Here is a 23717-nt window from a genome sequence, read left to right as displayed (position 1 = left end):
ACAAAAACAAAATGTACCCAATATATACATGCATAATATTATACCAATACACTGCTTTAGACTTTAGAGTATTACCTAGTAAACTGTATTGGTATTTGGTAAACGTTATTGTGTAACTTCGAGCTAAAAGTTTTGAAAATAATATTTAAAAAAAAAACCATTATATTTCTTGTTTAAATATCTAATTTCATTTCAATTTAAACTGGAAATGTCTTGAAAACAAAAATAAATAGTGCAATTGTATTTCTGAGATGTTTAGTTTTCCGTATAAGAACAATTTGTGAGCATCATTGTATACATTTTGCAAGTCTTAGCTATTAAAGTTGAAAATTAAATAAATTTTTAACTACAAAATTATTTTCAAATTTTCATGATGTCGAGTTGATTATGATCTCAAGTACTCGTCTATTAATGTAAGTTATATATTGTATATCTACAGCTAGCTCTAATAGCTGTTTGATCGTTCGGTGTCACTATTATAGGTAATAATCCACTCCCAACTAATGTCTAACACACTTGCTATAATTGTAGGTAACTATATACCATATTGAAGTTATATAAATGGTATATTATTATTTATATATACTCAAGTACTCAACATGTAACACTCATATAGACCACACATAAACTCAATAACTTTAATACCTAATTATTATAATATTAATTTTAATATAATTTATTATATAGGTACTCACTGCGAACACATGGTGATCAAATCCTTGTCCATTGTGTTTTGGTTCAATCCGCGTATGTAAAGGTTGGTCTTGGACAACTGCTGTGCCGGCGGGGCCGATTGACATTCCGACGACGGCGAACTGGTGGTCGGCTGGTTGGACGATTGCAACGATGCACCGCCGTTGGTGTTAGAGCTCGAGCTGCTGTTGGTGTTGGCTGGCGACGAGGCCGTAGGTATTCTGTTGTTGCTGTTGTTGGTGTACTGTATAAAAGGGAAAAAACAAACAAATTCGTTATTATCATATATTTAATTAAACTGCAGCCGCACAACAGTTCCGTATTAGAAAACCTCCAACACGCTTACAAATATCTAGCCATGTAGTCATAAGGTAGGTACTACTGTAATAATGATTATTAGTGAATTTAATGGGATTTTTAAAAATTTTTTAGAATTCCTTAAGTTCAATGCACCAATGTATTTTTTGCCGATCGACGTAGTAATATTACTAACATTATGTCCACGCCCTAATTATTGTTTTCCATTTTATTGCCATCCAAAGTTGAAACTTGGCTGGCATTGTATAATGCAGTATTATGATGTGGGTATGTTGATATTGAACTTGCATTATACAAGTTGAATTGTTTATTTTATGCATTAAGTAAGTAGTTTTAATTTATGCAATATATAACAATGCGTTTTTTTCCCAATGAGAAATTTTAAGAATAGGTTAGAAAAGTAATATAAATGGAAAACAAATATTTGTAATGTACACATTGTACAATGTACACATTTAACAAAGGCTTCGAGAAGGTGAGAAATTGAACACCTATCGTACATTCTTTTAAAATTGAAAAAATATCCCTAAAATATTTTTATAAAAATGTACAAATTCGCTAAATTTGATGTAAGTTTTCTGAATTTTTTTTTGCCGATTAATCTACATAGAGATACATTGTAATATATTATATCATACTTCACGATCTGTACATCGTTTCGACTGCGCGGGCCCTCGTATAATAGGTAGTTATGTATTATATTAGTACCACACTTTATTATGTTATTATTACGTGGCACTGAAAAGGCGAACGAAAATGTCTGAAGACCGAAATGAACAGTGTGGGTGGATGTGCCTACGGTTAGTAAAAAAAATCCGTTTTACTTTCATGTTTTATTATTTTTTTTTTTGAAGCACTGCTGTGATGGCGGTAGCGTATGTCATATTATACGGGGTATAATATTATTATAATACATCCCGCACACATATTTTTACGATATAAGTACACTTCTTATATTCGTTCGCAACAAACTCGTATAATTCAACTGTGCACCGTTCTCCGCCCGTCTGTCCGAAGCCGCTTGTAAAATAAAACTAGCACACACACACACACATTGGAGTCGACGACGAACGGAAAACAAAATAGGCAAAGTTTTCTTTTGAAACTCAACGACCAGTTGTGTATTATATAGTGTGCATACAATAACGTACCTGCACATATATTATGCATAATGTGCCAACTGTATATTATATAGTCTAGTTCAAACGTTCAATGCAATAATATTGTGCAAGGTCGGCGAGAAACCACTATAATACTGCATAATATGCTGTATATTATTATTATTATTATTATCATACACAGCTGTGTATGTAGGTACCTATCTTATCGCTGGGCTCAACATAGGTTTTTACTATGCGTGGTTCGTTTTATTTTTTTTTTTTCAATAATTAATATTTGTTTTTTTCCTTATCGATGTTATGTATATATAGGTAGGTAGGTACCTAATATTATAATATTACATCTCACGATACCGCGTCGTACCTATATATATATATATACAAGATTTTCGTCGACTCACTCGGCTAGATTAGGTTTTTTTTTACAGAGTCCGAGTGTATAGTGCACGTGCACACGCGCACTCATCAAACGATCACCGGACCACAATAATGGCGACAATACAAAGAAAACCGATAAAAGTCAAACATCTATCGTCTCTATAGGGTATGCATAGTGTTATATAAAAATCCGAATACGATGGCAATAATTATTGTTGCTTTACGCTACTACCAATATCCTATTGTTTTATTGGGACCGCGTTGATGCTCGCGTCGAATGAATGGACTAGAAAAATAATATAACGAAAGCAAGTTGTGTTCAACAATAATGATCGTATTGTGCGTGGATCGCGGGAATCCTGCTACAACTACTATATAGTATACGGTTCAAAAATTAACAGTCGCTGGGAATAATTTTATTATATTACCACAGAGACCGCGAGTTGTCGGACCCGGTCGGCGATAAGAACGAAATCGGTCGAAATATATTATATCGTGGCGACAATAATTATTATAATATATCATATATAATATTATGCACAACGCGTGTAAAATATAAATTATAAACATTAAAGTACCACAAATCAATGATAAATTAAATATACCGGATGATTCACCGAGCATGCTCACCTCCGTTTATTCCTTTGGTGAATTTATATTGAAATTCTGATTTTTGGGGATTTTAAAACAAACATTTTCAAATACTCGGATTTTACCGTTTAAGCGGATAGTCTCTCGTGGTGGTGATAACAACAACTTCCCTTTTCAAATGCATGAATCGCCTGATGTTTTCCGTAAACTGTTAATCAGACGACCTTTTGCGGAAAATGTAATTTATAAATCGAAATTCAAACAAGGTGATTTTGATATAATAAAATATTATTACGGTCCTATGCGAGCATACATAGATATTTCAAAACTCAGAGTCCGAACACGAATTTTTGGAGTGGGAAAAAATGGAGGCGAGCGAAACTGTCGTGAATCACCCTGTGCGCGTACACGTACCCGTCTGCAAATAATGATAAGTACACAATTGGCGATAACGCGACACTGCAATAACACACATACAATGTAATTATACTATCGTACATATTTTATATACGCCATGTAGCCGGTTATACGTGCCGTGCGTGATTTATTATTTACAAAAAATACAACGACGGGCCCAAAGTTCGTCCGTCGGGATGGAAGTCGTAAACGTTCGGCAATAGTGCACGCCGCCGCCGCCGCCGCCCGATTATATAAAATTATAATATAATATTATTATGGTACGCGGAAACCGCACCGAATCGAAAGCACTGGCGCCGCCGCCACAGGGTATTATAATAATAATCATTATTATTATTATTATTATTATTATTATTATTATTGTCATTATATATAATTATATAGGTATTACAACCCACGACGACGATGTAGTTATCTATACATGTTAAATCATGTTATTATACATTGTGATACTTTCATCACAAATTAACACAACATTTTCTCGTTAAGTTAATGCGTTAATGACATGTTTAGATTTTGGAAGTCTGCAATAATAATAACTCAATATCTGATCAACAAATTATAAACTTATCGCCATAATTTTGTATCGATATGATTTTCAATTTTTTTTCTTTAAGACAATGTTCATTTAATATTTATTTTTAATCTCATACTCTGAAGTAGAATAAAATACTGAGAATTTTGATTTAAAAAATCGAATATCAAACCAGTAGTAAGAAGCATTTAAATATAACGTCAACGGATCGAGAAAAGGCAAACTGTTGGTGCACGTTTCGCTCATCTAAACTCTTTAGATACGACTTATTATTTTTTACATCGAATTTCTGAGAAATATATATTGTTTAGGAATATAAAATTGAAAAAGTATGCTATTATTTATAAATGTAAAAAGCACCAATTATTTCAACCGTAATTCGTAATTCGTAATATTAAAATGTTCTCAAGTGTACTTTTTTTCCCCCTCAATTATTGTAAAATATATGAACAATAGATTTGCAACAAGATTCCATCAAGGTTGTCGATCAGAGCATTTGTTCTAATATAGAAAAAGTGTCTTCAGAAATAACAACAATTCAAAAAATTAAAAAAAAAGCCATTTATTCATCTACAATACATTTATTGCACTACTCAGAATTTGAAACTAAAATGTAAAGCGTGGTAAGAGAAGTAATTAAAAAAAAAAATAATAAAGAACAGATTTGTATTGTACGAATTATAGCTTATAAGTGTATAAATATTATAATAAATTCTGCCAGCGTAATGGAAAGCACACCTAGTTGACGCTGCACATTTCAAATGTTTCACATTAAAAACGACGTCGATGACTCATTTGCGCCCAATAAAAATGCAGATTATAAAATCACAATTTCCCAATTATACAAATTTCGATTATTTAATAAACATAATAATATGTTGACTTAAATAAAACCATATCGTTCGGGTAACGAGACGTGATTTTGTATTACATATCTAAATTCAGTGATATACTTTTAAGTTGTATTACTTTTAATTAATCATGGCTTATAGATTATAGACAACCTAATATATTATACTGCATGGGTTGCAACTTTGCAAGTAAATGCCTAAATGTGCTATATAATATATCGAGTCCTAGTATTTTGAGCAAAAAATTGTTTAAAAAAAAGGCGAACTACACCCATCAGGTAGTATAACTAAAACGAGTCCTATTGTTTTCCACTGAAAATAAAAACATTTTTGCATCCGCCAAATTTAATAAAGGTTCAACACTAGGTTTGATTAGTCAGCGGTTTTTAAATGTGAATTAGTCAAATAATTTAAAATCCATCGGCATACGATATAATATAGTATAGGTAGGTACCTACCTCCTAATATTGTTGTAACAAGTTTTGAACGTCAGGCATAAAATATCGATTTTGGCGGAAACTACAAAATCGAAAGTTTATTCAAATCTGGCGGAAACGTAGCATCCGCCCCCCCCCCCCCCCCCCACCCACCCACCACCCGCACACCCACATAGACGACGAGCGAGTTCAGTTACACGTCATCATCATAACAGTATAATATAATATAGCGTTATAATTATAGCCGCCAAGAGTGATGTACGCGCCGTGCTTAAGACACCATTATATACATATTAGATACGTTTTACGCGGCCGAGCGTAATTATATTATTATGATACGCAGACAGGGCTCGTTGGACCAAATCAGCGAGTGGATTATCGTCGTGAACCTGGTCGTCTTCTTGTAATGTCTATGCCAACGCAATTGGTTATAATGCTGTGTTTAATAATGATATTATGTACACAAAACATAATATAGTAGGTAAGACAATGCAATACACTCGTGTGCTGCATTGTGCGAGTGCGCATAAATTAGGTCAGACTAGGGCGGCTAGGCAGGTTGACGATATTATTTTCCTACCGATAGTTAAGTCGATGGAAACAAATTAGAAAACATTTATTGTTAGTAGTTTATTAATTTATATTTTTTTGACTCGGTCAAGTTAAGAGTTGTATATGGAAACTAACAATTGACAATTGCAGACTTACCTACTGAGTTGAGTTAGGGGCATTTCTTTAAAATAAATATAAAGCCAATAATTAGTATAAATGCCCAAGTAATAGGTATCAAAAATAAGTTATTTTTATTGAAAAACTTGGTGAACAGCAACAAGAACTAAGAAGTAAATTTATTTTTTAATTTACTATTCATAAATAGGGGCAATAGGGTTGTAAAATTGTAGAAAAATGCATTACTTCTTACTTAGCTTCCTTAGTACAAAGTTTGAATTAAAAACTAATGAATTCAATTTTGAAATTTTTTGATAGGTATTTTCAATAAATTTCATCAGTCATACATTTGTACAGACATTTTATGAGTTATTTATTAATAAATGTACGTTTTATAAATATTTTACACATTCTGTATACATACGTATGTCATACCTAATTAATAATATCAATGATTTAAAATATTTTTAATTTTAATGCATTTAGGTACCTATATATGGTTTATAAGTACATTGTATACTCGATATTTTATGTGCATTCTTAAAGTTTATAATGGATTAAGTTCACATGCCCCAAATTCATTAATAATTATTTTATCATATTTATTATTTAATTATTTATAAATTAACGTATAACATTAAACATAGTTTGTACTGACGTAACACGTTGTTTATTAATTTCATATAAATACAAATAAATTAAGTTAAGAAGTTAAAATTATAACTTAACTTGAATTAAAAGTTTTAAACATCAACTTTTAATTCATTTATGCCCGGAATTGAAATCAAGTACCTACAGCGTGTTAAAAACAATAACGCGTGAAATCGTCTAACGTCCGCAGATATCGGTGCGTTAACCCAACAGCGGTACAAACCAGGAATTACCGGTACGTAAAAAAACACCTGTAATCTGCGCGGTATATTTAATGAAATATGTATGTATACAACTCTTTATAATGTGGTTCCGAACAAAATATGTATTTTATGAGTAGGTGTTACACGTGAGAGACCATATTATTATTAGGTAGGTACTTATTATTATGTGGCATTGCTGTTGCAGTGGTCTGGTGCGCTGTAACTATCGTTCGGTTTTCTCAGCGATTGTATTGTATAGTTTTTTTGAAAGCCTGATAATATAATATAGGTACCTAATATATACTATTTACCGTACGATGACCATAGTTATGATATCATTTTATTTATAATATACAAAATACGCAAGTTTTACGATAAAACCTCAGAGTTTTCAGATTCGTCTTGCCACAAGCGCGCACCTTAAATACGGCGTAAAATGAAATATTGCTTTTTTTTAATAACTGAAACATAATATCATAAATGTCATACCTAACCTTTATTATTATTATTACATACTTAGGAATGCCGAACGAATACCTGTGGCGGTCGACTATCACATTATTAGAACATTATATACTTGGGACATTAAAATATGCTGGTGTATGGATCTGTATATATATATATATATACTATAAACTATATACTATATTCTTATATATATATAGATAAGAATGCCACAAAAACGTTTGGAAATGTAAGAGTAATACCAACACACCCAATTATTGTTGAAAGAGAATAATAATAATAGTACATTATTAAACATAGAAATAGTCTTGACAACACCCATTAGATTAGTAAAAATAAGTTGGAGAATTTAAACGAGAATCTTACAGTAGTACCTACATAATTTAGTAAATACTGCATGCAGCACACACTCCTCTTATATGTACTAACAATGAAATTACAACTTATTTAGACAGCCATTGGAAAAAGCCACCAACGTATAAACGAAATCAATACAGTACAAATATCGTGAAAAATTGGTTTTATATTAATATAATAAGTATACACTTAATTCAAACCATATAAAAATAATAGATTGAAATTATAATTGTAAAAATATAAGTAAAATATAAATAGTGATAAAATTACAAAAATAATTGACCTAAAAAAAAAACAAATGTCATTGAAAAAACCTGCACATCTACCTAAGCTACCATTAGGTATATATAAATGAGAAATCGATAATAACATAACATTAATACTAGATGTATACTATTATATACAATATGCTACTGCCTATACCTACTACGGTATATATATATATATATATATATACAAAAAGGATTGACTATATACCTAATACGAGTTTACCGTTCAGGAATCGAGATTCAGACACGTTTTGCAGTAATAATGGCCTTGGTTGGAATTTTGGGGACCGCTATACAATATGTACGCGCGCACAGACGCCGTCCGTTAACCCGACGACGACGACTATAATATTATATACGCGACGACACATAATAAACGGAATGCAATTTTTCCCAGCACGAAAATGGCGTTCGTCTTCCGATATAATAATAATATGGGAAACCAAATATTTTTAACGGTGCGGCGTCACGAATGGCATTTGAACGAGTCCCTCCCCACTCAAGCACCTACCAAGAGTGGCATAAATTTCACGCCCATAAGCGTCATTATATATATATATCTGAGTTTATGTGTATGTGATGTATATAGCACGCACGTCTCCTCTCGTATAACAATCGTTCGTCAAAAAAATAGGTATTTTTTTTTTAATTTTTTTTTTTTTTTTTTGAATAGTTCGTTAATAAATCCTCTCCGAGAGGGTATTATATTTTTGCTCGTAAAAAAACAATATTATATACATATATATATATATATATACTGCACGAAGTCGTAGGTATATACGCACGCTGCACATAATATATAAAATAATGTTCACTAATTAATCATACTTCTTTTCCTATCCGGCGACGCCGCAGCCATCGCGTTTATTATATATATATATATATAAATTATTATATATTATGCGCACATCGCGGGGTGGAGGCGCCCGACGATTTCAGACCCTACAATAGCGGCGTGCGTATTCCGCGTATAAGGTACAATATATATTATAATAATAATATATTACACGCGATATACGATGCGAATCAGCATGTTCAACACCCCCCCCCCCCCCCCACGGGCCAACTTGATGAGCCCATCTATATAAATATACTGTCTAAACTTTAAAACGTTCATATAGAACTGTTTGAATACCTAAATTAATACTTAGGCTCAAAATTATTATAGTAATATTCAGCTTTTAGAATATATGTGTAAATCGACTCTTCAAATAGTAGCATAATATATATAGTCACTAAAAATTATAGTAAAAAAAACGAGACGAAAATAACATTTTTTTTCAGCCCCTATTCAAGTATGGACTACAAAATATAATATAAATGTCGGTGATGTTTTTGGATCTCCGTCATATTAGATGGATTTATCGGTTTACTGGGGATGAACACAGCGGCGAAACACTTTGTACAGTATTAAATTACAGACCCAGATTAAGCTTATGATTTCACCCGTAGGCTGTGAACAATTTTGATGCCCAAATATTTTACTAACCCTTTATTGTGAAATAATTTTTTTAATATTTAATTTGTTATTATAAGTTTATGTTTTATTGTACAAACTTTTAACATTTTTCAGCCAATATAAAAAAAAAACCATAATTATTCAATTTGAATAAGTGATAGAATAATATGTTTAACTTATTGGGCATACATATATGAACAAAAAGCTAAACCACACAAATGAAATAAAATTATATGTGGTTTATTATATTTTAATTATACGCATAAATAAAATAAATTAAAAAATCTATATGTCACCCACCGTACTGTGGTTCGCGAATATTGAAGTCAATATTTTATAATAAAATTAAAATATATAGACATAATATTTGTGTTTTGCGGTTTTGAAAAAACCATATAATTTAAAACAAATATCATGGACCATGGTGTCTCTACATCCGTGGTCAATCACGGTCCGTAGTCTTCCGTATAGCTTACACCGTTCACGACTTAATCCGGCGCTATATAGTATATATTATATAAAACTCGTCATGTAAACCAATATAATATATATATATACATGATATAATATAAACGTGGTTAAATTAATTTAACAGCTTTCGCAGGATAGCACACGTCGTCGCCGTCGTCATATTATGTATACATATGCATTATGCAATATATATTGCAATATACCTATATGCTATAATAATATATTACGTTTTGTTTACCCAGACACGACGTCGCGTATAGGTTGTTATGATACTGCCGACACCCACCCGGCCGCCATCCACTCGTATTATTTGGTATGCCAGGGATGGGCAACTCAATGCTACAAGAGGACCAATTTCATGAGTTCAAAATTCTAGCAGGCCAGAGAACACAGAAAACGGAAAAAAATGCTATATTAACTATGCCCTTATAAATAATAATATAATAATATAATATTAAGAAATTATAATATTAGATACGAATTCATATCTACGTTTTACAATAAACATTATATTTTAATAAAATAAAACACGGTAAAATCCCAACATTTTATATTTTTATTAAATAATTTGAAATGTAGCACGGGCCTACAGTTGCCAATCCCTGTACTAAACGATACCATTGTTGTTCTCATTATAATTATATCACTATTATATAAATATATATTGTATATAGTCCGTGCGGTGTAGTTTGTGTATTATAATTTTATATTACTATGTATAAAATATATTATTATATAGCGCCTGACGAGGACCGAGGACGGATTTATGACAAGAGCGTAGCGGCGCGCGTCGATGCGGTCTCGAGAAAACGTTCGAAAATTGAAAATGAAAAAAAACACGCACAAAATAATACAGGAGACACTGCGTAACGAAGTTTACGCGGTCGACCTGTTTTATATTATATTATGCTATACATAATATGCCTAATTTCGCAGATTAAATAATTAAAAAGTTAATTAAAATCGAAACCCGATGGAAACGGTCGCCACTAATGCACGTGGTGCGGCGTGTACATACATAAAATATAATTATATATTTATATTGTAGCAGACTTTGACACAATAATTAAAATATTGATCGAACAATATTGTTATATACATAACTTTTTTTTATTATTATTATTAATCTGTCATTATAATTTTAAATTCCGAAAACGTGATACTATTATAGTGTAGGTATAAGAAAAGGTATATATAGTTATAATATAATATAGAAACAGACATAACATAATATTATAATAAGGCATATAACCTTTACGGCTTTACCCTAACCTATGAATGATTTATAATCATATGGCTAGTTGATAATTAGGCCACATTTAATATCTACCCGTTTCGAATAAATATGTTTTAGATTTTATTATCTGGTTATTTAGACCACAAATAAATTAATATACATTTTTTAAAGGATACTCCCGAAAATCGGGCTATAGCTATGTAATAATTATTTATATAAACAAATTTTAATAAAACACATTACTTTTCGAAATAAATGTAAAATATGTTCAGTAAATGTATAATATACTCATATAATTATTAAATTTACAATATTAAATCAAAAACAACTATAAAATATTAATATAAGTAATGCTGATTTTACAAAAGTAAATCTGGTTTTTTCTCTTTCTTCGTAATTTTTTGTTTCATCAATAATCTAATTCTCTTGAACTACTAAACAACATTTTCTGGCCTTCAAGTGCATCTGCGATTCGAATTTTAATATAAATTTATATTTGTAAATTCAATAAAACAGTAAAAAAAATGTAACGTGTGATAATTAATTTTGAAATGTAAATGGAAATACTTGAAAACAAATTATATTGTTAGAGAATTGACATTTGGCATTCCAAGTTATGGATTCAGAATGTAAATTGCGTACATATGGAGGAAACATTGCAACTTCATTAAACTGTTTTGAAAATATCATTGGAAATTGTAGAAAATAATTTATCAGTGGCCCCATTACCAAATTCAATAATGAAAAATCTTTAAAATTTTACGGTTTTTTTTTTTAAAGTTTTTTAATGCGGTCCAATTCCTGGGTCGACATTTTTTAATGTAAAATTTTTAGTGGGTCCCGCAGTTACCATATACCTTTTTGAAAATGGTTTATTGTGACCTAATAGCCGGACGTACAATCATAGAAATAATTTAAAAAAATATAAAACACGATTTTCCTTGTGAAAAAACTAACTAGTAATATTCTAAAACAAGCGGCTGTTGAAAATATAATTATCATCTTACTTCATGATTCATATTTTTTTTATAGAACACTACTGATATATTATGAAACAGTAAATTAATGAGGTCCACAGTAGAAATTATTATTTATTTAGTTTTTTAATTATATAATCTATACATAGACTGAACTTATACAATACGCGCACGTGTTAATGTGAATTGAATGTTATAGATTAAAAAAAAAATGTATATATTTTATTATTGTTATTTGCATTGATAGCGATGAGCATTCCCCGACAGTCACCAAATATTTAATATGTAATATATAAAAGAAAAGAAGAAATCGTCGTCGCGTCCATCGTAATATTCGTCGCGAAAACGAGCAAATTCTATAAAAAATATATGGGAAACCTTTGACCGGTATATTTATTTGTATACATTTTTAACATTCCGGCAGATAACTGATATGAAAAAAAACGATGCACCAATCGTAAAGCTGTTGATGACGATCATAATATAATTTTCCTGACTACTTCGAATAGAGCAACTGATGTTGTCGTCGTCTGAGCGTGTCGCAATCACGTGAATCACCGATGTCCAACGAATATTGTAAAATACAAAGAACTGTACAACGAATATAAATACATGGTGATCGGGATGATAATAATTAATAAATTATTTCATAAATAGGTATACGTATTATACAGGCGAAATTATGATGATGCACATTTATTTGTGGAACATTATCAAGGCCATAGATGATAGGTATAGGAATGGATAGGACAATGTATAATGGGGAAGAGAGATAGATAGATAGAGAGAGAGAGACAGTTTTTGCTTTTCGGAGAAGGGATACGGACTAATATATTGAGTTTTTTGAGGTTATGTACAAAAACAATATGAAAATAATGGGATCCGTGTTCAGAAAATATGTGATGTAAAAATGATGTGCTAAGTATATTGATGTAAGGTACTAACGATTTCATTATTATCTATGGACTATGGTCAAAGAATGTCTATAGTATATTATAACGATGATATACACTCCGTCGCCAAAATATAATATTGATATTGACACGTATCAATTATACTGATCGAATATTCGAATACCTATACGATCCAGTCATCGACAAAGTCATAATGATTTCACTCGACCAAACTACCAAAGGTGTGCAGACTTTGTTGATTCAATTACTTTTTCTTTCATTTATTGCTATTATAATGAATAATGACAAAGCTAAATAAATAACTATTATTTAGACAAACCAGCAATAAGCGTTTTGCAATAATGTGGGAAATTGAAAAAAATAAATATGAATTAACCTTGAAACTCGGACAAATTATCGCTAAGATAAAATCTATTAATAACAATTATTTTTTCAATTATTTGAATAATGTAGCTACGTATTATAATATAATAAAGGTAACCGAAAAAGAACGAACTAAAACCAAAACTTTTAAAATCAAACAGCTGACTACCTATATTATGGTACGATGTACCTACATCACTATTGTCTATTATAATAATATAATTTTTTCATTACAATAACTGCACGCATTTTATTCGGAATCCATTTGAAATACATTCATATAAAACGATTAAACTCACTAGTAAGTGGTAATAATAATAATTATTATAACAATAACAGATACACGTGTAATTATGTATACACAGTACATAGAGCTGTACGGTATAAAATATGTATATAAATTACAAGTTTAGATGTTTATATAGCATAACAATGGGCTATTACCCCGTCTATGACATCTGGTCATTATTCAGCGGTAAAGGACATCATGCATTTAGAGTGTTTGACCTTAGAAAAATCATGTATTTCATGCGGTGAAATATTAAAAGATGTATAAAACGGTTTCCGGGTTTTGATCCACTCGCTACTTGATTTATTAAAACCGTTGTGGATCACGTACACGGCATAATATTATAATATGTCAGCGTTGTAAAATGCTTTGCCGGATAGTGACCACATATACAGCAATGATATTTTTGGGTACAGCATCACTAGGAAAAACAACAACGGCATGGATATGATGTACCCAAGGAAAATTACCGGTGCAAGTGTGCAACGCATTCAGTTAACCACGAGCGGATTGCCTAACCAGGCATTAATATCCCTGGATATGACTGGAGATGAATATATACACTCAATAAACTCCGATTTCAAAAATTTACATATTATAGCGAAAAAATCCATCAGTCTAGCACCAAATCGATGGTACCCTAGGTACAGACATTATACTGCAAAACATAAATTGGTCCCCCGAAGAAGACTTTCAACTATATCGACTCCCTCAATAATTACATACTAAGTATTTAAGACGTATATTTTCCGACAAAGGGTATACCTACTCTCGACCAATCGAGATTCAACGAGGTCCACCTACAGCAGCTATTTAAAATGTTGTAAAACGTTTTTCGAGTTTTTTGCACGGCAGCAGCGGTTTTTTCTCTACACTCGATTTATCAAAACAGTGGAGGATCAAACCCCGATCAGGGGAGCACCGCACGTATACTTGACATAATAATATAATAGATCAGCGTGTTCAAAATAGTGCTTTGCCGGAGTGACCACACGCATATTTTTTTGGTACACGAGTACGAGGAAAAACAACATCGATATGATTGATAATACCATATAATATGGTACACACTAACCTAACCTAACCTAACATAATCTTTATGTATATATATTATAATATTATATGTGTGTGTGTATACTGTGCGTACGCTAATATTATAATGTGTATAATATATTTTACACACGGGTCCTAGATAAAGCGGGTGGCAGATTGTCGGCCAATCAATAGGATCGAAAAGTACGTCAGTCACACCGCACATAATATAATATTATATATATACCAACCAGCGTGTATATATATTATATTATTTATATATCATAGGTACTGTACGGTAATGTCTTTTTTTTCTTCCCGAGGTATCCTTCAGATCTGCAGTGTGTTTGACAATCGATTTCTTTCGCATGCACGAGTGCGTATTATGTGTGTGTGTTTGACGCAATATACAAACAATCTACAAAACTGTCAAAATGAATGGGCCCCTAATAGACAGTATGACAAAGGTCAGAAATGCGGAGCAAGATCGTCTCATTTGTCAAACCCATATTATATTAATATAATATTTTATAAGCGATTTCCCGGTTTCGTGTAAAGGTATACCTCATATAATACAATATACCTATAATATAGATTAATAATAGCATTATACCAGCACGCGCCCAAAGGGCAAATACAATATAATATTATAATCTCCGTAATTATGATCCCGAAATTTAAAGGCAAGGGACTGTGTAGTCTGTAATAATTTATTGCAGGAAATAATATACATTGGTACGTATTATTACCAGAAGGATGACTGCGCGGTCGTCCGTTGGTCGATTGACTACCGAAATCGCTTAAATAATATGATAGGTTATATATATATATATATACGATCCAGATATTGACTTAAAAACCAGAGAAATATTTATGAGCTAATAACTGTTATAATATTATATCTCGTACAGCATACATCATATAATGCGGCTAGCTTAGGTTACTGCATCGTCAGCACGACGTACATAAAATAACACGTATAATAATAATATAATATGTAACAATTTCGAGCGTGCAGTGTCGTTTCGTAATCTGAGGTTAAATATTTAGCAAATTGAATTCGCTCACCCGCGTGCAAATTATCAGTGCACTTAATTATCATCCGAGTCGTTCGCGATTTATGCATATAATAATAATTGATATGCGTGTAACTCGTGTAAGAGTTATGGAAAAAAAATTCGATTAAGCAAATCGAAAAATCCTGTCGTGAACATGACATCAATTGCCCGGCGGCACAGTCCCTAAAATTGTGTATAGATATAGGACGAAAAGTGAAATATATTGTGTAGGCGTACGAAGTTTGAAAATGTGTTCATCTTATAAACTATAAACTAATTTTAAAGTTTAATTATTATACTAGGTATAGTTTATTTGATATACTGTTCATTTTTTTTTTTATACATTTAAAATAATATAAACTATTTTTTAAGTTATTTTTATGAGAATATAATATGATAAAATATAAAATATCTTATCATGATTGTATTTTTTTTCCGAGGGAAAATACAAAATATTAAACTGTAACATACGATATTGTAATAGTATTGATTATGCACTTAATTATTAAAATGTCAATCAGTAATAATTTACAATAATGCCAATGTCACCGCACAGTCTCATTTTCTTAATTAAGCTATTACTGTTCAGTTACTACACAGCGAATAAATATTTTAAAACAATTAAAAGATAATTTTAATACAATATTAAGTGACTTTAAACAACATATTGTACTATATATAATACATACCTATATGTGTGTATTAAAATAGTAAAATATTATTTTGTTTGAATTGGTGTTAATATTATATTGATCAGTTATACATTTTTATTTATTTAAATTTTAAGTTTTAAATATTATTTATATTGTTTAGTAAGTTAACTAGTTGTTCTTACTTTTAAATGGGTTACACACAGTCATCATAATTCATAACAGTTAGTAAGTACATAATATATTGTATAATAAAATAATAAATTGTAAGTACACAATTTAATATTTATGCATAATATTAATTTATTTTATAATAGTATTGTAACATAATATTTATAGGTACCTACTACCTAGCAAATGAGTTTGTAATTTGTTGATGTCAATACTAATTGGTTTTGTATAAAATGTTAACCGTCGTGTTAATGATTATAGGCCCCATTCGTAGGTATCGGGTACATGATACCAAGTGGCAAAAATTCCAATAAATTATATATATATATTTCGATATAATACTACCCTCGCAATCAGTTGTGATTTCCATTAGCTATATTATGAGGGTTTGAAAGTCGAGACAAAGTGTGAAAGTACGGAAATTCTGATACTTTAAACTCTGAAATTTAGAGAATAATATTATAGATGAGATTATCGTTTGCCAATTTGCAGGACAAACTCGTCGGGACGTGTTGGACGACGATAACAACATAATAATAATGGCGTATAATACGCGGGTTCATACCTAATATAATATATATTATTATAAATTGCGCCAAAAAGTCCGTTTCTGCGTTTCACCGTTAATTATTAATTTCTCTGAAAACGCTCGGTGCAGACGACTCGGGCAAGACCTCGTAGAATATAATAATATATAGACGCGGTGACGAGGTCAATTAACCGAGAGATTCGCCAAGACGTCGCGAATTGGTCCGGCGAACAATCGTTGCATGTTTTCCTATTTCTATATTATACACACGCACACACCTACCCGAACGCAGCGTACTGAAAATTTCCACGAATATAGCCGTAAACCATTATTCCGAGAACTACGCTGCATTTTCCGGGTGTAAACAGGTTACGATGGATACAGTCAGCTGCTGCAGCAGCCACCGTATATATATGCGCCGGAGAAGAAAGTGGGCATAACGCGCGACAAATAACACTATTACGATGAGCAATGGTTATTTTTTTTTTTGTTTTTCATCGCAAACGGTATATACGCGAGGAAAAAAAGGCACAACATAATAATTATATGTATACGCGTCGTACAAATAATATATTATTGTGTACACAAGCACCGTATAATAATATAATAATTATTTTAATAGCTGTAGTGCCGTACTCAGTGCACCGCTGCGGGCCCGGCGGAATTATTGAACTAGATTTCTAGATTTATAATTCGATTTTTCTTAGAAATGAATACCGGCGACGATTTCCAACAATGACATCCATAATAAATAATAATAATAAGTGAATTAATTGTGATGTCAGACGCGGTGGCGAATGATGCGAAACTACGTGGAAAGGCGACGAAGACGGAAGAAATCAACGTTTTAGGCCCGTTCTTACAATGTCCGGTTAAAGTGTTCGTAAAGTGTTGGTTACCTAACCGTAATGTCGTCGGTTAAATACCGGTTACCGGAGCTTAAAACAATCCGTTCTTACAACCTTCGATTAACGATCGTATAACTAACCGTCAGTTATAATACAAGTGATTCCCAAAACAACCGCGCATGACCAAATTTTAATGTTCTACGCATGCGTCGTTCTCGAGTTAGCATTTATTATTGTTGTTATCATTTATCAGTCAGATAATTCGATATAATATTGCATAGTCCTATATTGTTATATGTTCTTCATTTGTGTCTGTTTCGTTTTTTAATTTTGAAAAACATGTCGAAAAATAATATGAAGAGACCTCGTTGCACTAATTTCTCTGCAACAGAAGAGAATACGTTGGTCGAGTTGGCCGCAAAATATTCTAACGTGTTGGAATGTAAAAAATCAGACCACGATGTTTGGCAGGGAAAAATTTAGGGAAATTTAGGGAAAAATACCCCTTTCTATTTCTGTATTGTTCCCCATATTCTCTCGATGGAGATTGTAATTTGATGTGGGTACAATCTATTGCACCTATTACTTTTGGGAAACGGGCTAATCCATAAAACTTCACTTTCAGCTCCATTATCTCTGCTGTTGTTTTAAGCATTTTTATATATCTACAAAAACAAATTATAATTAATATACATATCAAATAATTCTTAAAAATCATCAAAGATCAAGAAAACCCCATTGAATTCTTTTCTCCTCTCCAATTTTCCAAAATACAGGTAGGTTCTATTATCTTATATTGAATGTATTAATATTACAATGTGTGTTTTTTTTTAATTTAAAATTTTTTTTTGTTTCATCACCTTTTAGGACAGTAAAAAAAAGTGCTTACATTTCTTCAATGATATTTTTGTTAATAGGAAAGTTAATCTAGTTTAGGGGGTCAAAAGCACCGTGAAAAAATAACAAAAGAAAAGTTAAGGAAAAACGTAAATATTTACTCAAAATAGATTTTCGACTAAATCGATTTTGGTTTTTGGTGTAACTTTACAACAAATTACCGTAGACATATGAAATTTTGACTGAATTTTTAAATTAGCATTTTATATAGGCTGCTGATATATTGTTACAATAGCAGTTGAAAAATATTAAAAATAAATGGTCACAATTTTTTTTTATAAGCATTCAAAGTTCGATTTTTGACAAAATTTAAGATTTAATAATTATTTTGCAGTTGAAACTTTATAAAATGTTTAACTGTTATAGCTAAGGATTGAAAATTTAAAACAAGATTCCACGTAAATAGGTTATATTATATAAATTCCTTTATTCACAATATTATCATCAAATATACTACCCTAGTAGTATCATAGGTTGGCAGACCGTCTTCGTTCAACAATAGTTAAACCTAAAAACTATTTCAAAAACATTGAATTTCGTTTTTTTAAAAAATTCAAAATATACAATGGATGTAACTTATTATGATAAACAATGTAATCTCCGAGGTTTGTAACCCTATACTTCACTGTTTTTGAGTAAAACAACTCGTAAAAGTTTTTCAAAATGTTTTGATTTTAAATTACGTTTTCTCGAGAACCCATTAGTCAAACAAATATTTTTTACTGGTCACTTGATCTCCTCAGTATTTTGTTATAGACACAGTTTTTAATTTTTATAAAATATAAAAATTGAAGATTTTTGGTTTTCAAAAATAGTCAAACCAAAAAATTTGTTTCAAAAAAATTGAATTTCGTTTTTTTTTTTAATTCAAAATATACGACGGACGTAACTCATTATGATAATAACGTATAAACATTATGATGTAGCTTAACTTTTATCATAATAAAAAGTAATCATAATAAGTTACTACTGGGCTACTGGATATTATCTCACTGTTTTACATATTGAGTAACGATATTGTACACTCATCGTACACTCATCTTGGTCGATTAAACAGTAGTTATGAAGAACTTTATTCATAATTGTTAATTGTAACAAAAAAAATAACAAAAATGTATAGACTATACTACGTGAAAACTCCAACGTCGAATTTAAAACAAAAATCAATAATAAAACGATGATAAAGTGTATTATTGATAACACAAACCGACAGATTTTAGATAACCGGAGGATAACCGGCCGAATTCGGCCGGTTAAAAATCTGACCGTAAAACATCCGGTAACCGGAGACTTTTTGCATAACCGACGTATGTAAGAACCAACTATCCGTTAAATTTCAGTATAACCTCCGGTTAGCGCTAACCGACACTTAACCGGACATTGTAAGAACGGGCCTTAATATTATAATTCTCTTACAGAAAACGATTAATATAATTATATAGCTACAGTTGATCGTGGTTATGACTTATGATTGGGCTCGGCTTAGGTACCGCTTAATGGGGCATATTATGTACATTATGAATATGTATAATATGATGAATGTATAAATTTATATTTTTGTAGCTGGGTTTTATTGTATAAAATTATAAGTTAACTTCGCAGCACAGTTAGAAAGTTATGCGGGTATATATAGGTATTAATGTATTATATACATTATAATATAGAATACAATAACTATATCTAAAATGGCCGTGCATATTTTTCAGGATTATATTATAATTTTGAACTTAATTTTGATATCATATTTACTTACAGTAATTACTATTGTATAGAACTGTCTAAACTTTCGCTTTGAAAACTTTGAACGTTTGAACCCCAAGATACATCTATCCCAGATAACAGATTAAATAATACGTTGTATATTATATGGAATTGCCGCAAAATTCGTTCGGCAAATATTATAATATAAATAGATGGATCTGTAATGACTTCACGATATTATGGTAAAACGATTCGGTGACATAACTAAGTGGTTAAACTGGAAATAAGGTTAAAAAAAATGGGTCTTGCCGTTACAAATTTACTATATTTAATAAACGAGTAGGTATATAGGTAATATATCGCTACAAGCAGCTATACAGTTCGGCCAATGTATAATATTATAATGTTGTCGAGATGAAAAAAATTCTAAAGCGAAACGAGAAACTGTTTTCTATAGACATTACAGCAGTAACCTATATTATATCTAAAATATCGAATTTTCGCAAACATAATATATAACGAGCTAATAAATAACAATATTGCTGGTGCAATCGACCACCGAATTCAAAATTCCATATACAATATAGTTTTATATACAGTGTAATTTATAAATACAGTATATATATATATATATACAGTTATATTATCATATAAGGCTGCAGGTATATAAAACTGAGTATTCATATTTCAGCTACCCCTTCGACGACTTCAAATCCGTTTAGACGAACTGTCGGAGGCCCACCTCCCTCCTAGGGCACCCATTATTTCCACGGGGAGTTGTTAACGCGGGGATTTTGAAGTTTACCGGATAAAAGTGTATAATACGACATTACTACCCTGCAGTGTTGTACTGGCACGAATCGCAGGGGTGCTAAGCACTCTGATTTCCAGTACATAGAATCTCACGAGAGTACGTATATACGTACCGACCACATGATATTATTGCCATGAATATAACCTAATAAATCTTTTTTTTTTATATGTTTTTTTTTCAAATTGCGTCGGAAAATCTTTGATAGAGTGAACTTGTACACAGCGAACACTCGTTGTTTCGAAAAGTATCTATTAATAAACACTTGAGTTACCTATTAACATTATTAGCTCGTTTTAATTGGCAACTTATATTCAACTTGATTTCATAATCCGTAGAGGAAAATACTTGTTGAAACATAAATAAAACACTTATCGAATACTGAACGAATATTCCAGTTTAGACGAGCATATCCCATGTAGGTACGTTTTCAGGCTAGCGCACACTTATTAATTTTATTGATAGAATACATGCTGCAGCGAATACGTTTTTTCAATGTTCGTATACTGCACTAATACAACTGAAATAAATTGCGTTTCTGATGCTGCAATCGAATTCCGTAATGCACAATATAGTGTCGTATAGAACCCACTGCACATAATCGTAGGCACGACCGAACATAACATTATAATCGCGGTGCATAATTAATATTATTGCTGTTGGCCACGAGCATATTATATTATTATATATTTATACGTAAAATTATTAGGTACATTATGTTTTTAACTAAAACTCTGACAGATTTTCCTTATTACCTGCGACCGCGATAAACTATTATCCTATTCGTAATATTAATAATTGTATAATATGGTACTTAGTTATATTATAGATAGGTACTTCAGCTAGGTATCTTAAATTTCTCTGATTGTTCAATTATCATCTGAAAACGCGGGAGGTATACAATATTACACTTTGAAAGCATTTTATTTATGGTCTTCGATAGAATACATCACTATATTGTGTCATAAATCGGCATGCATACGACCTATATAGGTTCATTTATAACAATATATAATAAACTATAGGTGCCGAACGCGTGTAATAAACGTCAGTGGCCGGCCTGACGATGCGATCGTTAAGACGAAAGTAAGATAAATTCTCGAGACAGTTTAATCGCCGAACCGGGTTGATAGTCATACATATATAATCAAATTTTATTGAAAAGAAAAATGTAATAAAGCTAATAATATCATTATAAATGTATTATTCATTTGTAGGTATTTGAAAAAAAAAAACACGAGATATAAAAATACCCATTTCTTACCAAAACACGAAAGACGGTATTTAACGTAGGTATTCAAAAAATTCAGTTTTTCGATTCATATAAACTAAGCATATAGTAATGTTATTTTTTTGGCTCTGAAAATAAAGTAAAAACGTCCAGCATTCCATAAGAACGATAATTAAAAAAAGGTGTGGCGTTGTTCGTTAACGCAAAACAATTTCAAACTTCAAATGAATGTATATAGGACAAATATCGCCTTACACGATTATTGATATTTTTTTATGTTTGCTAATAGTTATAAGAACGAAATTACAATTTAAATTTCTGGTAGTACGACAAAAATTTTTTTATAAAAAATAAAATAAAACAAATCGAGTATCAATTAACTTAAATTTAAAATATAATATACGCTCAAATATTATCGTCAACTTTTTAATTACTTACAAATATTATATTCTTAATATTAGTAGTATTACACATATACCTATGTAAGTATACAAATAAAATGATTGGTGTCATAAATACATAACATTATGTACCTACAAACAAAATAAATAATTTTAATATTCTAATATTTGGAGGAAAATGCATTGTACCTTTCTTTTTTTCTGTGTATGTTTTTGGGATGAAAATAGTACCAGCGATTCTATTATAGATTCAACACTTTGGTGGTAGAGGAAAACTAACGACTATACCTGAGTCTGTATCTGTACATTGCAGTGGAAATGACCTCTCCAATAAAAAGTATATAGGTTACAACAATACCCTATTAGTTATTACCTATTGGTACTTGCGTATACCAATTGATCCTGCAGTACAACGTTTCCAATCCACAGATAGAGTATTATACTACTTATACAAGTTACATTCTATAAACATCTATAGGTAGGTAATAAACAATACAATATTCGGTCCTCGTGATCGAAAAAATGATAACGGACAGAACTGATGAAAAAATGCAATAAAAATCCATTATTGCAGAACCAATATACATTCCTGGCTCCGTTGTGAATTTAAAATGACTGGCAACTTAACGTCGAACATTACGGAGCGGGGGGATATAGGTGGGGGGGAGGGTCTCAGCGGTGCGTTCCGGGGGTCCCCGTGAGAAAACGTGTTTGTTGGGGGGGGAT

The 23717-nt window shown here is 31.1% G+C and overlaps 1 protein-coding gene across 9 annotated transcripts in view; it reads right to left on the bottom strand.

The window, feature by feature from the left end:
- Positions 1-23717, bottom strand: part of LOC132936807 (protein alan shepard) — a 126587-nt gene that overhangs the window by 17591 nt on the left and 85279 nt on the right. For all 9 annotated transcript variants that reach the window (XM_061003582.1, XM_061003578.1, XM_061003581.1 and 6 more), the window contains one exon: positions 696-937. In XM_061003582.1, the coding sequence (XP_060859565.1) occupies positions 696-937 (242 nt within the window). The remainder of the gene's footprint in view (positions 1-695; positions 938-23717) is intronic.

This window comes from Metopolophium dirhodum, chromosome 1, assembly GCF_019925205.1.
Source record: "Metopolophium dirhodum isolate CAU chromosome 1, ASM1992520v1, whole genome shotgun sequence".
NCBI classification, from domain to species: Eukaryota; Metazoa; Arthropoda; class Insecta; order Hemiptera; family Aphididae; genus Metopolophium; species Metopolophium dirhodum.
This window is presented reverse-complemented; position numbering and strand designations above follow the sequence as displayed.